This window comes from Maniola hyperantus, chromosome 8, assembly GCF_902806685.2.
Source record: "Maniola hyperantus chromosome 8, iAphHyp1.2, whole genome shotgun sequence".
NCBI classification, from domain to species: domain Eukaryota; kingdom Metazoa; phylum Arthropoda; class Insecta; order Lepidoptera; family Nymphalidae; genus Maniola; species Maniola hyperantus.
In genome coordinates, this window is record NC_048543.1 from 5002082 (window position 1) to 5025916 (window position 23835).

General features: G+C 38.9%; 1 protein-coding gene across 3 annotated transcripts; it reads right to left on the minus strand.

Moving 5' to 3' along the window:
* Positions 1–536: 536 nt before the first annotated feature.
* LOC117984353 (facilitated trehalose transporter Tret1-2 homolog) lies at positions 537–23835 on the minus strand. 3 transcript variants are annotated; one of them, XR_011237029.1, is made up of 10 exons: positions 23493–23789; positions 18938–19073; positions 17063–17277; positions 15665–15809; positions 15091–15223; positions 13923–14089; positions 8016–8211; positions 7251–7434; positions 2282–4077; positions 537–2041 (listed from the first exon to the last, which is right to left on the minus strand). XR_011237029.1 is itself a non-coding variant. In XM_069500312.1 (9 exons), the coding sequence occupies exons 3-9, from the start codon at positions 17240–17242 to the stop codon at positions 3895–3897; spliced, it is 1188 nt and encodes a 395-aa protein (XP_069356413.1). In that variant the 5' UTR covers positions 17243–17277; positions 18938–19073; positions 23809–23835; the 3' UTR covers positions 537–3894. The 3 variants fall into 3 exon arrangements, 2 of the variants coding, with proteins under 2 accessions (XP_069356413.1, XP_034826869.1); XM_069500312.1 differs by lacking the exon at positions 23493–23789 and adding an exon at positions 23809–23835 and having other exon boundaries at positions 537–4077; XM_034970978.2 differs by having other exon boundaries at positions 537–4077.

Sequence of the window (23835 nt, forward strand, 5' to 3'; positions counted from 1 at the left end):
AAATTTTCCCTGGGTCTGGACACGTGTTTTGACTGGCCGCGGTTCAAACAGTCGTGTCGTAGTATAACATCTAGCTATAAAGTATTACGCGTGCACAATATAGATACCTACCCGCGAGGTACACTTACGACTTCCAGCCTGCTTCACTTCCTACCTAATAGTGCCTGAACGGCTATATATACCGCTGAATTATTTAGTAAGTATTTATACTTAAATTATTAAGCATTTTTAATAGGCCTGGCCACGGCACGGTGTGACTCGTTCACGGTAGTCAGAGCCCAAACCATATTATGACTATGGCCCACCGCCCAAACACACAAAAGGGGTGCGGGTTTGTCTAATTAGGGCCCCGTAAGAAACAAGGAACCATTATAGTTTCGCCATGTCCGTCCGTCTGTCCGTCCGTCCGTCCTCAGTTAATCTCAGAGACTATTAGTGCTAGAAATCAGTAATTTGGCATGGGTATTGATTAATTCAATAGTAGGTAACTAATAAATAATATCTATAGGAAGACTACGATAAAAATAAAAATGCAGTTTATAAATAAAACATCTTTATTATCACGGTTATGATCATCTTATTCTGTTATACAGAACACGTCCGCATTATGTCATAAACTTAAAGTACTTAAGGCTGAAACAGACACAACGTTCGACGGCTCGCGCTGCAATGGCAACTGCTGCTCGACAGAAGTCAGGACGTTCCACTTGCATCCGCGTGTGTGCGCCTACAGGTCCAACGCGCGCTTTGTTTGTGATATCTAATGAGTAATGACCTTCATGCAGTTCCCATGTATGTTCCTGCATCTACACATTTGCAATTGTCGAGCAAGGTCTCGCCGCTGCGCGGTCGAAAGACGAGAATGGAGACGAATATAAACTTTTCTCTCTCTCTCTCTCTTCCACTCTCTCGACTGGCCATTCGTCGCGATGCTCCCTCTTTTGCGAATGTGTAAATACACCTTAACAACTTCTAGGACTTGGGAGCTGTGTCGAACAAGTTTCAGTCGTGCGTTCTGGTTGTTTCGGCTTTTAAAATATTTAATTACACAATCATAAACGTTATGAGAAATCATTGTTTAACACGAATAATTTAAAGCAGTCCTCCTTAAAAACAATACAACACTTTATCACAGCTGCATGGCAATCACTCCTTCAATTATTCTACTCTTATTTTATTTACTACAAGCAATGATATTAGAAGAAAAAGAGGTAGATAGGTTACTTATATCAAATTCGATGTTTATTAATGGCACGCTGCGTCAGCGCCGAAAGACTCAACACACATAAACGCATAGATAGTATTTTAACCTCACACAACAGAGAGTAAAGGACGGTGAACTAATAACATCAGCTTCAGTTGCGCACGAAAAAGAGACGGTTATATTTTGCACTACCTCGTCCTGCACAGAAGAGTGGAAGAAGGACGGATATATGCCTAATAATGCGAGCGTAAAAGAGACGGGACGAGATGGTAAACTAGAAACTCCAAAGAAAAAAAAAACAGTAAAGTCTTTTCGGCTAATGCCGATTTATGCCTACACTGTAGTTGTATAGTAAAATAAAAACCTTATACTGTGGTATTTAATATATTACGAACTAGCTTTTTCCCGCGGTTCCGCTCGTTTTTAGGGTTCCGTGCCCAAGGGGTGCCAACGGGACCCTATTACTAAGCCTCCGCTGTCTGTACGTCCATCTGTCAGCGGGCTGTATCTCGTAAGCCGTAATAGGTAGACAGTTGAAATTTTCACAGAATGTATTTCTATTGCCGCTATAATAAAAATAATAAAAATTAAATTAAATTAAATAAAGGGGGCTCCCATACATGGAAAAGAAGTCGAAATAAAATTACTAAATTTTACGCGGACGAAGCCGCGGGAAGGTAGGTAAAGGAATAAAATGTGAAATGAAAATATTTTTTATTTTTGAAAATATTTACTATTACACAATCTACATACCCATAGCCAAAATTCCCTCATTGTATGAAGAGACCCAGCAGTGGACCGTAAAAAGATGTTAGACCATAGTTAATTTATCCTTCCCTAAAACAGGAAATATGCACACTATTTGAATTGTCAATACTCAGAAGAGACCTATCTGTTTATTTTATATTCTTTGATCGCAAACTTTAAAATACGTACAACGATAACTTGATACGTACTTATGGCATGTGACATAAGGTACAAATTGCAATGAGTTGCATTTTACACGAACGTGCACGAGTTTGTTATTGTTAAATAAGTGAAAAATACGAATTATATAAAAGAAATAGTTTTACTTACGAATGAAATGTGATTCCTTGACTTTTGGAAACCTTGCTTGTGTAGTTTGTGCAGAATCTCATCACACACGACGGCATTTTCGGTTGTTTTGGGAGACGAAAACAAAATACACATTACTATCAACGACGTCATCGATAGCGCGACGACAGCGGGCGACTGAGCTCAGGTTTGCTAATTAGCTTAGTTTTAACGTGCCACTTGCGGTCCGCGTATAACGTATCTACCTATTTTCTTCTAATATCATTGACTACAAGCATGAAATTTATGTTATTCTATAGTAATATAAGGTAATCACATTGAATCATAATATAATCCACATTTGAATTAAAATTAAAATGAAATAACAATTACAAGAATCAATCCTCCTGTAGTCTGCTATACCGGTAACATGTTTAATAAGATTTTAAGTGTAGCCCGAGCATGAATAACTTAATTTTTTGGTGAATTTCTTAAAAGGAAACACATGCAACTATTTTTTTATTAATGTAGGAAAATTCACCAAACGGTAAAAAATAATTGACTACCTACTTAGTACTTATGTAAGCTGATGAAACACCGGCGTACCCAAAAATCAATCAGGAAAGTCTGAAAATCGTTTGTGGGAATAGTAGGTAACATAAAACATAATTCCACAGTTAATTTTAGATTCGTTTAAAAAGTCTTCAAAAGAGTAGAGCATATTATTATTATCATATAAATTAAATAAATAAATCATTATATATATTTTTTTTTATTACATACATTATCAAATTATCATATAAATGTGCCTAAATGATAAAAGAGATTTTATTTACTTCAGTACAGGAATACGCGGGCCGCAATTACTTACCTAGGTACTTATTGTAAATAGGTAGTTACATGACATAATATTGTTAATTAAATTTTTGAAAAGAGTAACCACCGAGTTCTTTGCTGATTCTTCTCGGTGTGAGGGCATTTGGAGATTCAAAAGCACATGGAAAAGTTTATTGGAATAAAAACCTCTTCTATTCCAATCCTAGGAGAGACTATAGTACAAAGTACCTACCTACTCGACCAGTCAAAAGTCGTTTTACTTAATTCTAGTGTCCACCTCAAATTAGCATAGAGGCGAGAGCAGAGTTAATCTGTTTCTACACCCACACTTATAATTACCGGTAATGAAGTAGTCGTCTCTGAACTACGATGCAAGTGCGAGCTCGCGCTGGTATTATTCCACGCACTCGTGTATCGTGTACGGATGTAGCACTCACACTAATGCAGATAGCGAACGCGCAGTGCAGCATGGTGTGCGGGCTGGTGTGCAGCATGGTGTGCGGGCTGGTGTGCAACGCTCTCCCGTACGTAACGCTTCACTGACACCTAAAAAATGCTATTGCGACGCGTCTCGCGGTTTAATTCAGAGCCTACAATTTGATTGGCGCGGACTTTACCTACCTACAGCTTTCTACCACACCTAATTTGACTATAAGGTGAACCAAACCAGAATCCTAACCTTAGCTTAGAAATCTGGTAAACTTAAGCCTTTCCTACTTATAGGTTAACCATTTACCTCACCAAACCAAGGTGCGCCAGTGTTTCGGCTTTTAACTATAAGTTATACCTGTACAAATACAGGTATAAATGGACCAAGATTAAAATTTAGTCTTTATCGTTTGTAAGTTCACGTTGTCCTTTTCCTTGGTTCCCCTAAAGTGTTCTTCAATCTCGGCGAGAGATTTGCCCTTCGTCTCGGGGACCATGAAGAGCACGAAGAAGAAGGCCAGTGCGCAGAAGCAAGAGTACATCCAGAAGGTTCCCGCAGACGTCAATACGTGCTGTAACAAACAATAAAAACTGTTGTTTGTATAATATACATAACTGTCAAACGTTTAAATATTTCTTTAGATGCAAGGCCGCTCAGCCCGAAATTGGTGACTACTAGATTGCTATAAATTACTATCTCAATCGTTGTGATCGTGAATCTGAATTTTTGGTACAGAATATTCTTGCTCGCTGATAGCCTTCTTATCGGGAGGTTGGAGGTTCGATCCCGGGCATGCACCTCTAACTTTTCGGAGGTATGTGGGTTTTTAAGCATTGCATGCCTGAGAGTCCTCCATGTTCTCAAAGGTGTGTGAAGTCTGCCAATCCGCATTGTGTTCTACATATGAATTAACCTTGTCAGTTATCTATCCACCTTTTACCTCTAATCTTACATTTTAGGTACCTACATGGTACCTACCTACATTATTTTATTTTAAATTGTAAAGTAACTATTGTAGAAAAGTCAGAGAAACTGTTTATTTTTTATTATAATCGGCTCTACCAATATAAATACCAATAAAATATAATAAAAATAACCAATGCCTGTTAGAAATAATATCTGTCCCGGCTGTACTCACGTGTTTAGTCGACGTTAGCCCGACTAGCTTAGAACCCATCCGGGGTCTTTAACGGGGGTTTAAACGCTAAAATGCCTGTTAGCTTTTGCCAAATCTAAACATATTATAATGCCGATTTTCGGTACAGGATTAAAGAGTATAAATAAATGCAATAAATAAATAAAAGTATAGATTAAAGGATAAAGAGTAATTTTCGGGTCAATTTAGTTTCGCTTTAGCTATACACGGTTGAAACAATAATTTAACTGTGGCACCTTTAAATAATTCAAAACTGTACAAATAGGTATCTACGTCATACCTATGTGCATATTATGTAAATCGAAGTCCACTTGCATCTCTATCAAATTACTCTAGAATTGAAAGTTTGTTGAATGTCCGCCACTGAAATCTGAATGGACTCGAAACGGCCACGCTTGTGTACGAAATGGCAATTATAAGTTTGAACCCGCTGTTTATGGGCTTTGTCAGAGAGTTACTGTGCTACTAGAGTCAGAGACGTCCCGCAAAATATCCTCCGACTACAACCTGCTACCAGTTGGGTACCATTCGTGTCTTTCGAGTTATTCGAATAAAGTTTCTAGTAATAGATTATTAAAGTTTATTCGAATAAAAAATATTTTTATTTTATTAATTTATTTATTTCTTCATTTTGTAATTTGCCGCTGGTCTAAGTAGTATATGTCCTTCCCCAGGATGCAAGCTATCTATGCACCAAACGTCAAAATTGGTTGAACTGTTGGGCCGTGAAAAGCTAGTAGACAGACAGACAGACAGATACACTTTCGCATTAATAATATTAAGTATGGATAATATATTATATATATATATATATATATATATATATATATATATTTATGCTCTTTTTGTAACTCAAAGTTTATAAAGTACTTAAATATGTTTAAACTGGTCAAGTTTGTGTCCAAACAACCGGCAAAGCCGTGCCGCCAAGCGATTTAGCGTTCCGGTACGATGCCGTGTAGAAACCAAAGGGGTATGGGTTTAATAAAAACTGCCATACCCCTTCCAGGTTAGCCCGCTATCATCTTAGACTGTATCATCATTTACCACCAGGTGAGATTGCAGTCAAGGGCTAACTTGTATCTGAATAAAAAAAAAAAAAAAAAAAAAAACAAGCATACGGATGGGTTCCGTAGCCATGCTAGTTGTTAAAAACTTTTCCAATAACTGTCAAAGAAAATATGTCACAATTATCTTCTAAATATATAAAATGAAATGCTGACTGACTCATCCATCAACGCACAGGTCAACAGGTCTACCAGGCAGATCGGGATGAAATTTGGCACGCAGATAGCTATTGTGACGTAGACATCCTCAAAAAAAATATTTTTAACCCCATAGGGGATAAAATAGGGGTTTAAAATTTGTGTAGTGTTTTCAGAATTTAAACATGCCTCTGTGTAGCGGTTTCTATAACTGTACCTACTTTTGATCCTTGCAGCTCTTATATCTAGTTTTAGACTTTTAAAATAACTGAGACACACAGATAGATGGACAGATGGACAGACAGACTGAACGAAACTATATTAAGGACCTAAAAATAGTTAATAGTTCCAAGCTTACAAAAAAAATCTAAATTCTGAGTGCCTCGCGGCAACGGCTTCCACCAACTCTCGCCAGTGCTTACGGTGCTACCCTTCCAAGCTACGTCTTTGTAATCATTACTGGGGGTGTTTTGGCCTGATCATGACGCTTAAAGCTTGGTAACATGTCTGTTGCTCTTATCTAGTTAACTCAGTGGGCCACGTCAAGTGTACGGATTACGGAGCGCTTAGGCCCGATATTGCGTCGTAATATTATAAGTGTTGGGTACACATTTACAACACTGTTGTTCTCTAGAGGCGGGACATTAACAAAGAAGAACGAGACTAAAACAAGTGTGTTTTGGATAAAATAAATGTGAACTCCTAAGGCGTGATTTCAGTAGTCAAAACTAAATTTGTGCAGGAACATGTAATACCCAATACGACTGAATGAATGCACTCGGACGGAATATTGGCGCGGCACTGACTAGAATGAATTTCTTCAAAGAACATTATCATCATCATCATCGTCAACCGAAGCTGCACATAGTTCAGTTGTAGGGGTTTCCACACGTCACAGTCTTGCGCCGCCTGAATCCAACGGCTCCCTGTGACTTGTATTGTTGGGTATTCCAACGCAAATGTGCCTTCCGGAGCAAGGTCGCCATTCCCGCATCTTGAGACGAGATCCCAACTATCGGTTTGTCGATCTGTGTGCCCTGCCCATTGCCATTTGCCGCTTCAGCTTCACAACCCATTGAGCTATGTCGGTTACTCTAGTTCTCATACCTATTTCTCCTCATTTCTGATTTACTTAATTAATATTGAATGAAATAGAGCTCACGTCGAACTCCCTCAAAAATACGTGAACATTACGCGGCAGAAAATAATGAAGATCAGCCTTTAGAAAGAGATAATGGTTTTGTAGAGCATTGCCTCTGTCGTTGAGACCGACAAAACGTCACATAGGTATGAGTGACAGAGACAACGCTCTACAAAGCAGAACTCTCATTCAAAAGGTCGATGTACATTATTTTCTGCCGCGTACTGTATATTTTATATTACCTCTAAAGCGTGATAGGATTTGATGACAGTGAACATAGAGAGCAAGTTGACGGCGCTGCCCATGGCGGAGAGCTGCGAGCGGTAGTGCATGGGGAACAGCTCTCCGAGCAGCAGGAACGGCAGCCCGCCGAAACCCAGCGAGAAGCCCAACATGAACACAACCAAGCTCGCGATGGGCAAGTATCTGAAAGCATCGCAAGCAAAAAATTAACATCAAGGCACACACACGGCCAGTGTGTCCATGCCAAGTTCAAGGCGCTAGACAACAGTTTGGTGGATCACCCTCCTCTTCTTACGGCACCCCTGATTTCGGTAATGATTTAGATAGTAAAAATCAAAATTATCGCGGATCAGGGGTGGATGATTCTGATGTAAGTTATGATTTTAGTAAGGTAATAATTTTAAAAGTTGTGATAGCCGAGTGGTTAGGACGTCCGCCTTCTAGTCGGAGGTCGGGGGTTCGATCCCGGGCACGCACCACTAACTTTTCGGAGTTATGTGCGTTTTAATTAATTAAATATCACTTGCTTTAACGGTGAAGGAAAACGTGAGGAAACCTGCATGCCTGAGAGTTCTTCATAATGTTCTCAAAGGTGTGCGAAGTCTACCAATCCGCACATGGCCAGCGTGGTAGACTATGGTCAAAACCCTTCGCACTCTGAGATGAGACCCGTGCTCTGTAGTGAGCCGGCGATGGGTTGATCATGATAATGAACGTAGTGTAATCCCGAGGGATCATGGGTTTCAAAACACTCATCAACTTACCCAAGATATGAAGAAGGTTCAAACTTAAAGTAAAACGCCGCCCCCATCCCCACCATGGAGACGCACATGGTGACCGCAGAGAGCAGCAGCAAGGGGCGCCGCCCCGCGCGGTCCACCAGCAGGGTGCTCACGCCGTTGCTGAACAGTTGCACCGCGCCCACAGCTATCGTTGCCATCATCGCGTTCAGCGTGCTTCCTGGAGATAAACCGATTGTCAGATCAGGATCAGCTGCTCGAATGCGGTAGAGTGACAGCTACAATGTCACGATCGCAATCACCTCTGACCACTCGCTCACTTATTGGCTACAGTGCATTGTTGCAACAAGAATAGCATAAATTAGCCAATCAAAACAATTGCGATTGTAATAATGATTGATGCAAGTTTTTCGAAATCAACCTACTGGTTTTTTCCTCCAATATAAGTTAGCCCTCGACTGTGATCTCGCTTGGTGATGAAAGTTGGAAGTGATGATGCAGTCTAGGATGGAAGCGGCCAGCGGGCTAACTTGGTAGAGGTATGGCAGTTTCATACTATACCTACCCTGATTGTTTTCTACGCGGCATTGTACCGGTAAATCGTTTGGCGGTACGACTTTAAAGTGGTAACTAGCCACGGCCAAAGCCTTCCACCTGACCAGACCAGAGACAATTTAGAAATTAAAAATTCCTAAATTGCCCCTGAAAATGATCAAACTCGAGATCTCTCACATAAAAGACCACAGCGCTCACTACTGCGTCAGGGACGACACATCGAATTGTTGGATCAGCAGGGCGATTGTCTAAAACCTGCATCAATCATTATTACAATCTCAATTATTGTTCTGATTGGCTGAATTTGTGCGATTTTTCTTGCAACAATGAATTGTGGCCTATAGTGAGCGAGCATTAACCAATCAGAGATGATTGCGATCATGACATTGTAGCTGTCAAACAACCGCGGTAGGGCCACTGGAACATCTATCGGAATTCAACGAGTGGAAAAACAAACGAAATCCCGTGCATGCTGTGCCTTAGTTTGCACGCTAAGTTGCAACTTGCTTACTAGGTACGAAGACAATGCCCGCGGCTTCGCCCGGGTGTATTTAAGATTGTAAAAAATCAGTGGGAACTCTTCGATTTTTTAGGATAAAAATGTCCGTCTCCAGGATGCAAGTTATCTCTGTACTATTTCGTTAAAATCTTTTTTATATGCCTGTACAAATATCTCAATTAGCAATTAGGTGCATGTAATAAATCTGAGTCACATTATAAGAGGCCCTAACAACGTATCATTACGGTACATTTAGGTACTAATGGCTCCTTTAGAATCTCGTACCGAGTAAGTACCGGTATAAGCACCACCGTATTGTTGCCAGATTGTTGCACAACCACTAATAAATTATTACTTTCAACCGTTTGTTATACTTTTTTTTTTTTTTTTTTTTTTAATACAATAAAACTTAAAGCTAGCCTTATCTAATTACTATAAAAAAGGAAGGTCTTATTCGGGATCGAATAGTTTGCGGCGTATTGGATAGCAAAGTACGAGATAGGTTACTGAGATCAGAAGAGTTAACTCTGCAAGGTGCCCTTAAGATATGCCGGGCTAATGAGATGTCGATTGAAGAGAAACAGAACATCGAAGGCACCAAGACGAAGACTGATGAGCCGTGTGCGTCATCATCGACGTCAGTGGACATGATACGAGGCGCGCGCACAAGCGGTCGAGCCGGCGGCTGGGCGCCGCGAACTCGGCGCGGGCGCGGCTGGGCGCGCGGTGGCGGCGGCGCTCGGGGCGCTGTGGCTCGCGCTCCGCCTCGGGGATCCTCGACGGACGCGGCGTCGCGGTCTTGTAACAAATGTGGCGGATTTCAGTGCGATGGTGGTTATTATTGCCCGGCGCGCGGGGCTTTGTGTTTCCTTTGTCGATCTATCGGGCACTTTCAAAAAGTTTGTGTAAATTCACGAAAAAATGTGTATCAAATACACAACACACACAACAGTGATACGGATGAAGAATGCTATGTAATCTCGACAGTCGAAGGTGATTTAACTTTTAAGGACAGCAACAGATGGTATGAAACTTTACAATTACTTAATAGTGTTCAAAGGGAAAAATTTAAACTCGATACTGGATCGGACCTTAACGTTATATCTTTGCAAAAATATAAACAATTAGGTTTTCATTTATCATCCTTACATCAAAATAACGTTAGGGCTCAATCTTTTTGTGGTTCTAAAATACCTATACTGGGTTCGTGTTACCTTACTTGGATATATAAAAATAGTCTATATAACCTTAATTTTTGCATTTGTAAATATGACTGTGAGAGCGTGTTAGGCAAATATGCTTGTGAGGAGTTAGGTATTGTTAAACGTGTATTCTCTATAAATATAGATCAATATACGGATTTGTTTAAAGGATTAGGTAAGTTACCGGGCGAGTATAAGATTATTATTGATTCAGGAGTACAACCGTCGGTCTGTCCTGTCAGAAAAATACCTATCGGTGTTCGTGATAAGTTAAAAGTGGAACTAAAGCGTATGGAAGATATGGGTGTTATAAGGAAAGTATCTCATCCTACCGATTGGGTGAACGCGATAGTAGTGGTAGCCAAGAAAAACGGTAGTAGTATACGTGTTTGTCTCGATCCGAGACCGCTAAACCGAGCGGTGCGGCGCGCGCATTACCCGCTACCTACACTCACGGAAATAGCCGTCAAGCTGCAGGGCGCGCGATATTTCAGCAAGCTAGATGCTCGTTCGGGGTACTGGATGATACAGATTGATGACGAGAGCGCAGATTTATGCACGTTTGGAACACCCTTTGGACGATATCAGTTTTTGCGCTTACCTTACGGAATTAATTGCGCCTCGGAGGTGTTTCACGCTCGAGTGCGGCAACTCCTGGAAGATCTGGAGGGTGTAGATTCGTTCGTGGATGATATCATCGTATGGGGTACGACTAAGGCGCAGCACGATGAAAGATTAAAATGTTTATTAGAAAGGGCAAGGCAAGTAGGTATAAAATTTAATAAAGAAAAGTGTGAGTTCAGCGTACAGGAAGTGAGCTATCTAGGGCACACGTTCAGCTCGAAGGGCATGGCAATCGACAGAAGCAAGATAAAGGCTATCGAAGACATGCCTACGCCTCAAAATAGGTCCGCTTTAGAACGGTTCTTAGGCATGGTTAACTATTTGTCTAAATTTATCACGAATTACTCTGAAATGGCATCACCTCTGCGCAGCTTATTGAAAGAAGACGTAGTGTGGTGTTGGGAAGAAGCACATGATAACGCCGTGCGTGAGTTGAAGCGGAAGATATGCGCAGCGCCCGTGCTGGCGCTGTACTCGCCGCGCGAGCCAGTGCTGCTGTCCGTGGACGCCAGCTCGCACGCACTGGGCGCTGTGCTGCTGCAGGCGGGCCGCCCCGTGGAATTTGCGTCCTCCACCCTTACCGACACGCAAACCAGGTATGCGCAGATAGAAAAGGAGTTGCTTGCCATTGTATTTGCTTTAGAGCGATTTCATCAGTATCTGTTCGGCCGGGGTGACATCACAGTCGAAACGGATCATAAGCCTTTAGAAGCCCTGTTTAATAAACCGTTAGATGCGGTGCCTGCGCGTTTGCAGCGCATGATGCTACGAATTCAAGGTTATAACTTTAAGGTAGTGTATAAGCCAGGGAAATATATGTTCGTTGCGGACACTCTGTCGCGCGCTCCCCTGCCGGAGCTGATGAATAGTAATGTATCGGTCGAAGTCGAGGCGCAGTCATGTTTTGTAATTAATAACGTCCGATTTACTGATGAAAAAATTGAATTAGTTAAAAAAGGTGTCGAGTCGGATAAGGAATGCCAAACTATTATCAAGTACATAAAAGATGGGTGGCCAGTAAATAAATATGATGTCGATGAAAGTGTGCGCCAATTATGGTCTTACAGAGAAACTTTTGAATACATAGATAATATTATTTTAAAAGATAATTTGGTTTACATACCTCGAAGTCTTCGTGCAGAAATGATAAACCGTGTTCATGAAGGTCACATGGGCATCGATCGGTGCAAGCGGCGCGCTCGAGCGGTAATGTTTTGGCCGGGCATGTCGCGCGACGTGGAATGCGCGGTGCGCCGGTGTGCAACGTGCGCGCAGCACGCGCCCCGACCTTCGCGAGAACCCATGATACCACACGAGATACCGGACATCCCGTGGTCGAAGGTAGGCTCGGATATTTTTCAGTATCGAAATAAAAACTTTTTGATTCTCGTAGATTATTTTTCAAACTTTATAGAGGTCAGTTCGCTCAGTAGTATAGGAAGCAAAGCGGTCATACAAGCCATGAAGGATCAATTCGCTAGGCATGGTATTCCAGCGCAACTGGTTACTGACAACGGACCGGCTTATTGCTCAAAGGAATTTGCCGATTTCCGGACAAAATGGGGGTTTTCTCATATCACTACGTCACCCAACTATCCTCAAGCTAATGGCCGAAGTGAAAAAAGCGTAAGAACCATTAAAAACATGTTAATTAAAGCGACTAATTCAGGTTCAGACTTTTATTTGGGTTTGCTGAACTTTAGAGCATGTCCACGCGATGGGTTGAGTTCTCCAGCTGAACTGCTCATGGGGCGCAGATTAAATACTAGGCTTCCGGCGCACGAGCAATCCCTTAGACCCTGCCGTGATAACACCTCGGATCACCAAAGCATCTTACGTAAGCAGGCTAAGAGTAAAATTTATTACGATCAGCATTCGCGAATTTTGGCTGACCTAGTACCGGGACAGAATGTTGTTATGGTCGATGAAGGTAAACGTAAGCGTGCTGTAGTGCAAAGTGCAGCGCCTCATCCGCGCTCGTACTTTGTCAAGGACAATGTGTCCGGGAGGCGATACAGACGAAATAGACGTCACTTACTTCTCATGCCACCAGTTGAAGCTTCCGCAACGGAGGAAGATAAGTGGAGTGACGCAGAAAATCAGGATATTGGTTCTACTGCTACTACTACCGCGGAAACCCTTCCGGTCCATGATAATGAGAATGCATTAAATAATGAAAATATAATAACAGCACGCAGACCGGCGGCTGTCAAGGCTCGCATGAATTTAAAATATATGAAATGATGATATTGTATATTAATGTATAGTATCATAATAGATTAGATTTAAATATAAACAGCTAAATATAATATGTTAATATTTAAGATTGAAGTACGTATATTAAAATGTATACCTAATATCAGCCCAATTTATAATTATTATATTGTACTCTTAGCTTTATAAAAATAAGGGGAAAGATGTTGTAATATTATGTTAACTATGTGGGTATGCTACAAAACTATTTATAATAAAGTGTCAGTTCCCATCAAGTGCTCGTTTGATTCACAACATTAACAATATATGTATATCGAAATATATATTGTTCTCTGTACAATGTACACACCTACAAAAACTAATGGCTCACTTGGCAAAGAAAAAATTAATGGGTAGATACCTGGATCCGGGTACTACCAATGAGTAGGTATAATCAAACCTATATACAACTAAGTACCTACTAATATTATTTTTTATTGCTCATGTTCATGTCATATTGCTTTTTTGTGATAGTCGTTGAACACGTTACGTTATCTTAATATTATTAAAAATCAGAAAAATCTCTTTCTAATTGTCCACCTGCCCGTCTACCTATCAGCTTGCTAGCCTACCCACCTGTGCGTCCGCCTGAACGACGACGGCTAGCAAATCGTCCGCCTGACTGCACTGTAATGCCAGCTTCAATGGGGCATCCAATGGGACTCGACCGGAGAGAAATCAGGTGCAAGACCGAATGCTTTACGTGCTCTCTGAGACACGGGTTGTCAACTCTGGGCTGTTACCAAGAATTTCGTAACACTGTCTTGGCTCATTGTTTCTTATGTACAAATCGGTTACCGGCGCTTTGGAAGATCTCCACAGTGAAAAATATGACAGCATCGATGCCGCTGAACTGCTGGAAGAAGAGCAGCGCGAACCCGACTGTCAGAGGTTTGATGACCGCCGAGGAGAAGAAAACTTCACGGGTAAAAAGACTCTTCGGCTCTTCTACTTTTTCGTTAATTCTGTAATATACAACATTTAAAGATACTTTTTTTTTGGCAAAGATGACAATTCTAATCTAGATGTTTAAATGTTAATTGAATTGAGTGTGCCAACTTGGATTACTGCTCGGTGGTGTCGTGTCAACCCTACACTATGTTATAATACTTACAGCAATTCTTACTCACACGAATAATCTTTACTAATTTAATTTAATTAGTAAAGATTATTCGTGTGAGTAAGTATAATAAAGTAATAACTACCTACCAGCATTTTTGCTGATCACACATTGGTAATAATAATATTCTCGCGTCACAATAATAATTAATTATAAAATTTTATATCTCTATCTGTAAGTTTGGTACAGACAAAGAACGACCAAGACCACGATGAAACTACACTAAACTATTATTAAATTTGGTTTTTTTAGTGTAATTTTAATTAATTTGTGACCACTGATTGGATGTAGAACTGCATTATAGTTTTTCATACTGTCTGCGGCAGCGGCAGGAGATTGTGTTCGGATCTAACTATTGTAGTACCTACTATCTGTTATTTATCCACAATTTTGCATTTTATTTATTTAAAAATAAAATGTTCCCTCATCTGCGAAATCCCCAAATATGTGAAATGGCAGGTACGGATAGATAGATGATAGAAATACTCACTCGGATTTATCGCATTAGTATGGATACAACTACGTAATGAACACGTAAAATAACCACAGTAGTTCTGCACCTTGACTGCGGGAAACCTGCATCAATCATTATTACAACCTCAATTGTTCTGATTGGCTGAATTTTGCGATTCTTGTTGCAACAATGCATTGTAGCCAATAGTGAGCGAGTGTCAACTAATCAGAGGTGATTGCGATCGTGACTTTGTAGCTGTCATTCTCCTGCAACAAGAATCGCACAAATTCAGCCAATCAGAACAATTGAGATTGTAATAATGATTGATGCAGGTTTTAGACAATCGCCCTACAGTTGTCTCTGGTAGATACAGTAGGGTATGCACAACTTACTCTTCATCTTTGACTGTTGCTATAGCATGCTGTGACAGGTGGAGCCACTTGATCGCAGACGTGTTGTCGAGCCCTTTGGAGTGCAGCCATACGGGGGACTCGGGCAGCGGAAGTAGTACCACAAACAAAGCCACTGAAAGAAAATTAAGATACTGGTCAAGTGCGTATCAGTTTAGTAGTATTTTTTGACAGATTTGCAATTTCAAACAAGTTCCTCTTCAATACCGTACTTAATAGGGCAATTAAAACGCAGTTAATACAATAAACAGAGTTTTCAACATGTTTTATGTAAATGTTGCGGGATGTTCTAAATTCAAATTAGACCCTTAAGACGTAGTGGATTTCAGTACAACATTATACAACCACTTACCAGGCTAAAGTCATAGGAATGTTATGACGTACTGTACCGTTAGCTAACAGGTTTGTAATAAGCACTCTTTTATCTATGGTAATAAGGCATTCTAGAGCGAGTGGTGGTAAAAATATATTAAATGTCTTGACTTTTGCATTCTTTAGTTATAAGACTTGTCAAATTAAATGTCTTTGCCAGAAATTAAAAAGTATATATCATCACCACAAAATACAGCAGAAAAGAAGGCAAGGTATCTCCAGTAGAGCCAACTGCCCGCTGTGTAAGAGATGAGGATGCCCAGGGACATAGACAGAGTGGGCAAAGAGCCCAGGCGCCCGCGGATCTCGGGGTCACAGCATTCACTGACCTGAAAAAGAAATGATTTTTATTATCAACTAAAACAAATGATTTTAAGCTTATACAATACAATACTACCAAAACAAGTTCAAGGTGTATTTTTACAAGAATCAAAATAACGGTGCCTCATTATTGTTTTTTTTTTATCTGATCATGCTAGGCACGAGTCCTATCACGTACCTACGACAGATGGATGAGGCACTGATTGGAATTTTATATGAAGTAAGGAATAATTAATTCACTTTAAACTGTGCCGGGCACGTTAGCCATTGTGACTTTATAATATAAAACTCCAATGCCTTGAATAAACTATTATTTGGGTAGATCAACTTTTTTTCAAGCCTCTCCCTGTCCCAAATTTTTAAGCCTAGTGGCCCTAGTCCCAACTAAACGTTAGTATGTCATTTCACGAGTGAGGTTGCTTTTCCGCAAATTAATGCAATAAGGACAAGGTTTTGTAAAAAAACATCGATTTTGACTTTTAGAATTCCGGACTCTATCAGTCACACAGTCCTTCTCACAGATATAAACAATACCTATCGCAAATGAGCGTTATCATAAACAGACAATTTATATTACTTAGCACTTAGCACGAAGCAAAGAGAGACTCATTTATATTTGGAACGGTTAATTGTTCGAACTATGACCAAAAGATCTTAGTTTATCGACAATGCTAACCTGTGTGATGCGACTTCGTCTGTGTAGATTTATGGTTTTTAGTGTTTCGTATCCAAAGGGTGCCTACGGGACTCTATTACTAAGCCTCCGCTGTTCGTCTGTCCGTCTGTCTGTTCGCGGGCGAGAGTTGAAATTTTTACAAAATGTGCCTACTTATTTCTATTGCTGTTATGAAAATTAAAAAAAATTAAACAGTTATCAATTCTTGTACGATGGTACGGAAAACTTCGTGTGCGAGTCAGACTTGCATTTGACCAATTTTTTAATATCTTGGGAACTCTTTGACTTTCCATCCTATGCAAATCCCTTACAAACACACCTGCCTCGCCAGGCTTTGCGTTGTCCAGCGGTCCAGATTAACACGTTGATGTTCGTACTAAGTAAGTATTAATTTTATTATTAGTATTCTGTGGTATGCCGCCGCGCCTGTCTTGCCTTGCGCTTCAATCGAAATTCGAGGCAAACGTACTACGATTGCAGTGCAAGGCTGGCTGGCATGCTTAGTGGGTGGCCAGCTAATAGGAAATAACCTTTATTACTACTTACTAGGTATCTGAGTAGGGAAGATTATGAAATGATACTTGCGTATACTTGCGCCGGTGCCAAAACGAAGCCTACACAAAGGCCAGACACAATTCGACCCAGCAGGATGAGTGGGAAGTTGGCTGCGAAACCTAGAGTGATCCAACTGGCCGCCCAGAGGGGAGCTGTCAACTGTAGTGTGCGTTTTCTGCCCGCTCGCTGCATCAGCGGCCCGGAACACATGCTTCCTACGAACGCGCCCAGAGGTGGGATTGCGCCTGCAAGAAAATAAAAGAAATTGCAATTTAATTCCAACGACTTCTAAGTTCTATAGACTGGTTTTCCAATCACGTTCGTAAGTGTCATTTTACCCAAAGGTGCGTAAACCCCGCGCCAATATTATCTACTAGATAATGCCCACAGGCCACGACTTCGTTCGCGTGAATTTACTTAGGTTTTTAAAAATTCCGTGGAAACTCTTTTATTTTTCACTAGCTTATGCTCGCGACTTCGTCCGCGTGGATTACACAAATTTCAAACCCCTATTTTATCCCCTTAGTTAGAGGTTGAAATTTCAAAAATCCTTTAGTGGACTAGTGCCTACGACTTAATAGCTATCTGCATGCCAAATTTCAGCTCAATCCGTCCAGAGGTTGGATCTGTGCACTGATAGATCAGTCAGTCAGTCAGTCAGCTTTTATATAAATAAAAGTAAGTATACCTATCTAATTTGTGATAAAAAGCAGTCTATGTCTATCTCCAGGATGCTAGAGCTCCAGCTATACCTACCAAGTAAATGAAGCTCGCAACTTTGTCTACGCCAGGTCCTCGTGAAATTCGGTTATCTAAAAATCCCGTGGGAACTCATTAATTTTCCGCGATAAAAGCAGCCTATGCCCTTCGTTGTAGTCTGTGCTAATATGAAATAGGAATACGATACGAATAACGAATACGAGTTTGTCTTCACTTAAAAAAATACTTTATAAGCTTTGCTTATCTGGATTTTTATGAATAAATTATACTCAATATCTTTGTTTAACGCTAACAAAGCCATTACCCTCCTTCTGATGCAGTAAAAAATTACAATAATAAATAAAAATAATAATAATAATAATCATTTACAATAATAATAATTAATTAAGTATTTATCTTAAGTATATTCCTATCACCACTCACCACAGTGTGCTGTACTATCACACCTGACAGCATACCTACCGACCGATTCCTTAGGCTGAGTTTCTTGTGTACTTCTTCTCAGACCAGGACCATGTCTTTGTAATTCTCCTGGCTTTAGTTTTAAGTTGAAGAATATATCTAGTTATTAGCAATCACCTTAGTAAAATAGAAAATATATTTTTATTAACAATCATACAATTCAAATTGATTAAAAGAAGTTCGTTCGAGTGATTGAAGTTGACTTCGGAACAGCTAGTGCGAGAGCGCTTAGTCTAATAACGAGAGCTTGACTATTCTTCAAGAGTGCCAAGACAGCGGGTTTACAATTTTAGATATGGCAGGAACTAAGTGTGTTCTTACGCGTTCAAAGTTAGAATAGGACGGCCGACTATAATAACTATCTATCTATCAAGTGTCACTTGAAAGTTACTTTTTTCAAGGTAAATACTTTGCATGCGTAACATTTTTACGCATTTTTTTAACATTAGGTATTTATCTAAGTCTTGGTACTTACTACAAAATATTATACAGAAAACATAATATGAAATGAATCAATCAAAATATTTTTCCAGCTGCGAATTTACAATATGGCGGAAGTTCAATCCTATTCTTAGTTTGTACGCGCGTAGTAAATCTTCACTCATGAAACGTGAAACCAAAGTTCCACTCTTCTAAAAAATTCTTCCTATTTAGACATGATAAATTTTGAGGCTGCCTGTAAACTAAAACTTTTTATAAGAGACGATAAAAATGCATTCTTACCAATCCATGATTTTTCCTCGCTGTTCTGTATTAGATAAGAATCTAAACTTTCTATCGATGGAATAGCGGACGCTGAGTATCCTCTGACCAGACCGATGATTAGAAAAGCCAGCGATGCACCGAAGGTCAGCCATAACTGAAACAATTTAGTTGTAAGTGTCGGCCGTTATGATGCTGGCAGGACATCGCAAAGGATAGCCCACGCATCGACATCCTCAATCTTTTAATATTTAGCTTTCATTGCTACGAGTACATACCTACCTACCACAGAAATTAGAATAAGTATTAGGAGTGTAAAGAAGCCTGTTCGCTGCGCTGGTGGGTAGTTAGATATATATTTTTTTGTTATTGATGACGTTACTAAAACCCGCTTTACACACATCCTAGAGAGTCATAGCTATAAATAGAGATCCGGTATTAGGAATATCTACCCTCATCTGTTATTTAATTGTGATAGAAAATATATGGTAGATAATGTGTAGATTGAAACATCGCACATAGTTTGCTAGCCTAGCTAAATCACGGGAATATTATGTAAAAAAAAATCGTTAAACGTCCCTTATTAGTCATTTATGAAAGTCGAGCATCAGCCGAAAGATTATACCCCAAGGAGTTAAAAAAAACAAAGGTTGCCTAGTTTTCCCTCCGCGCAACTATGGGGTTGCCAGCTGTATGAAGTATGAACAGATAATGAAGCATTATTAAAATACCCTCATCTGCTATTTAATCGAATTATATACCAAATCAAAGATCATTTTATTCCCAATCCAGCCGTATTAGGTTGCCTTATCAAAAAGTTTTTTGAATCCATAGTTGCCTAGATTTAAGATGTTTTTTTTTTTTTTTCTTTTCTGATGAGACAAAATAATATAAAAATTATTTCTCTTGTAGATAAAATGTGGATGTCGGAAAAAAAGTGGTTTACCTCCTCGAGTGATACCTTGTTAAGTATATAGGTATTTTAAAATACTTAATCATGAAGTTTCTTTGACAGTTTTCGAAAAAACTGCCTTTTAATATTAAAATTATGACCGATTGTGATTTGTGATACCTAGTGTGAATTGTGGGTCATTTTTTGTGCAAAGAATCAGCTTTGCTGTTCAGCAGCTAGTATCTAGATCGACGAAAGATTCTTGACAGCTATCCACGCCGACATGACATAGGTACCTATGTTCTTTTGAAACGAAATAAAAGTCTTTGGCGTTCGAAAATGTCGTATCGTAAGGCTTTTACCTGCTAAACCTTGTACCTTTATCTAAAAGAAGTAAGATAATATTAATAAGTATGCATACGTATATAAAAAACAAAACAGGTTTCACGTTGAATGTCGAATTTTAACTGTATTTTATTTTCCTTATAACTACTAACCTAAAAAAATATTGTAGGTACTTATATTTGCCTGGTGAGCTAGCTTAAATTATAATGACGTCTGAACGCACTTTTGTGTAAACTGAGCTCTGAGAATGGGTACTACACTGATATTATAAGTATAATATGTAGGTATCTAGGTATATTAATATATAGATACCTACCATTTATTGTACTCAATTCATAAAACTTATATAACTAACAGTATGCCTGAAGGTAGGTAAATTTTACATTTTATTTTACAAACCCAAGAAGCCATTGTGATAATGACGGTAATGAAAATAATGATAACAATCATTTTCATCTGAGATTTCCGGAAAATACCTACCTACTGTTAACAGCAATTTATGTGAAACCAAGCATTGCAATGATATTATAATAGGTAGGCATACAAAAAAGAGGTATTAGGTATTCAGAGTGACCGGTAAAACGTTACGATCCCATTGAGGAGTTGTAGGCATTAAAATATTATGTACTATGGTTGTAGGAGATGTTCATCATCATCATCATCATGATCAATGATCATCATGATCACCGGCTCACTACTGAGCACGGGTCTCAGATCTCAAGTCTCATTTTAATCAGAAAAATAGCACTGTGCCAAGATAACAATATTGGAATTAAGAAATTTATATACCTATCATGAAAGTAGTTTCGAAACCCAAGTAGGAAAATATTAGATAAGGTGTTTTAATTTTAATGATTTAAATAATTATTAAATTGAAACTTACGCGTGATTAGAAATTTTAAAATCCCAATGGCAATATGCATTAAGTAGTTTCTTAAATAAAGTCATTCACGTTTTTAAAAAAAACAAGGCAATCAATAACTCTGTTGAGTTAAGGCCATTTTCATACATAGGTATTTAGGGGTCATTTGATAGTATTTAGGTGACCTCCCATACAACCATTCCACGGAATCAGTAACGTTTTACCGGTCTTCTGTACATTATAACATTGATATGTATATTATAAAATCATTGTGTAAAACATCGTCCACATCAGTGTGTGTCATCAGGCATCACATAACAATCAAAGGTACACATACATGTAGATATTAGTTATGTACCTACTGACCGGAACCAAAGATGTTAAGTGCCGTTCCTCATTTTATAATAACAATTTAAAAATACGAAGTATGAATGTGAACAAGTAGGTGTGGTGTTTTATAATAGTGCCTACTAGCGAACCGCCCCGGCTTCGCAGGGGCGCTTATTACAACGTTCGTAGGCATCTCATTTTTTTTTGAAAATAAAATATAGCCTATGTCAATCAGTAATAATGTAGCTTTCTACAGGTAAAAGAATTTTCAAAATCGCTTCAGCAGTTCGAGAGATTACTTCCTACAAACAAACTTACAAACTTTACTATAGTATAGATAGACTATGAAAACACCATACTTACCTACTTGTACTACTTTAAGTCTATGTAAAAATTGAGTTGATTCGTAACAAAAATTTGTACTTAGGTATTAGCTATTTAAAAAGCTTAATTTTTGCAAACGGATCGATGGTTTTCACACGCCTACAATATTTTTGAAAGACCTATCCAACGGCGACCCCAATTTACGTGAAGTGGAAATACCCTAAAGAATTTTTTTAACATTTCAAGTACCACTAGGTCCGCATATACCTACCCAGGCCAAATTACAGTTTTCTAGTGACTAGTGCTAGTTAAAGTCTTTGAGCTAAGCCGCGGATGGACAGACAGACAGACACGACATGAAAGAAGTTTAGTAGGTACTTATTTAAAATAAGGAAAATGAGCAAAGTATTAAGTTAATTGCTTAATTTAAAACATCAATCGCTTCCATTTAAAAATAAAATTAGACATAGATTATATTATTATTATTATAGCCATTTGGCTCTACCAATAAAATAAAATAATAGAGCTCTTTGATTTTCAGGGATAAAAAGTAGCCTGTATCCGTCTATCTATACAGGATACAAGCTATATCTCTGTTGGTATCTCAAATCGGTTTAAGTTTAACCGATCACAGCCTATCGTTTTCGTAAAAAATCAGTAGCCCCGATATTCAATTTTTTAAGAACTACGAGCTATTTTTACCGAGACATGCTTCAGATGTAACGATTATAACAAAAAAAGTAAAATGTTAAAGATCAATCCCTTCATAATGGAGTCTTGGAAATATAATATTAATTTTATTAAAAAATATTATTCAAATCTTAATTCTTGCGGAAGACGTTTACTGTTTTTTTTTAATTAATATACAAGTTAGCCCTTGACTGCAATTTCACCTGGTGGTAAGTGATGATGCAGTCTGAGATGGAAGCGGGCTAACCTGGAAGATGTATGGCAGTTTTTATTAAACCCATGCCCCTTTAGTTTCTACGCGGTATCGTACCGGAACGTCATATCACTTGGCGGCACTGCTTTGCCGGTAGGGTGGTAACTAGCCACGGTCGTAGCCTCCCACCAGAAAAAAACTTCTAAATGAAACGTGAAATAGTAAAGTAATGGGAAAAAGTAACTTACAGACACACTTTCACATTATAATAATATTGTCGATTAGTATCGATTGATAGTTTTTTTATTATTACTATAGAGTCTTTTGAAAAACTACTATTACAATTTACATCTGACACGAGCGGCCGCTCCCTATCCAAAAAGAGCATACCTATTCAACGTTTTTAAACTAAACACCTGTTAAAGTGTTTGTAGGCTGTATTCTTTTCGCGTCTAATTTTATTATCAAATATACCTAGGTATGTTAAATATAGTAATTACCTTAAGTTTCATGTCTATTGTTAAGGCCAGAAGGCAGAACTTTTCATAGCATTCTCATTGTTATTGAAATAAGAAATGCTTAGCATAATTACTGTTGTACATTAAACAACAATGTTTCAGAGTTTTTCATTATATCTTTAAATAATAAATTCGTTAAAATTTTGGAGGTTCTTTTAAATTATTTGTATTGGTAAGTATAGGTTGATTACATTCTTTGTCAAGAAAAAATACTTTATTCCAAATTTCACCAATCCTATCTTTTTAATTATCTGCTTAAAAGTTAAAGTTTCAAAATTAAATTCAAATTAATTAAAGTAAAACTCTTGTACAGTCCTACCTATACTATAGACGACTGCGACCTTCTATACTCCAAACCGACCTGTGTAAACCTGTGTAATTAAATACTTAGCCACGAAATTTAAAAAAAAAAATCATATCACCTGTTTCAAGAACGCTGCCGGAATTTTGATCATGACGAAACGCTCACAATTGTATTCCACAAACAAGAACGCACCGACGACAACGGCAATTGATATCTCTCTAGAGCGGTTTCCTCGCACCGCGATTATTCCTCGATGCACCAAAGGGAAGTAGGTATCAGCGAATGAAAATCGTATCGAGCAAATGAGAGAGACCGGAGCCTCTTGACCGCCGACTCTGACTGCTACCGCTACCGTATCCGTCAATCTGTTTTGATTCGCGATTACAATCGTATAAGAATCTCAGTTCATACCGCGGTCATGTGAGATTACTTACGTTACACGATAAGACGTTTCACTGCCA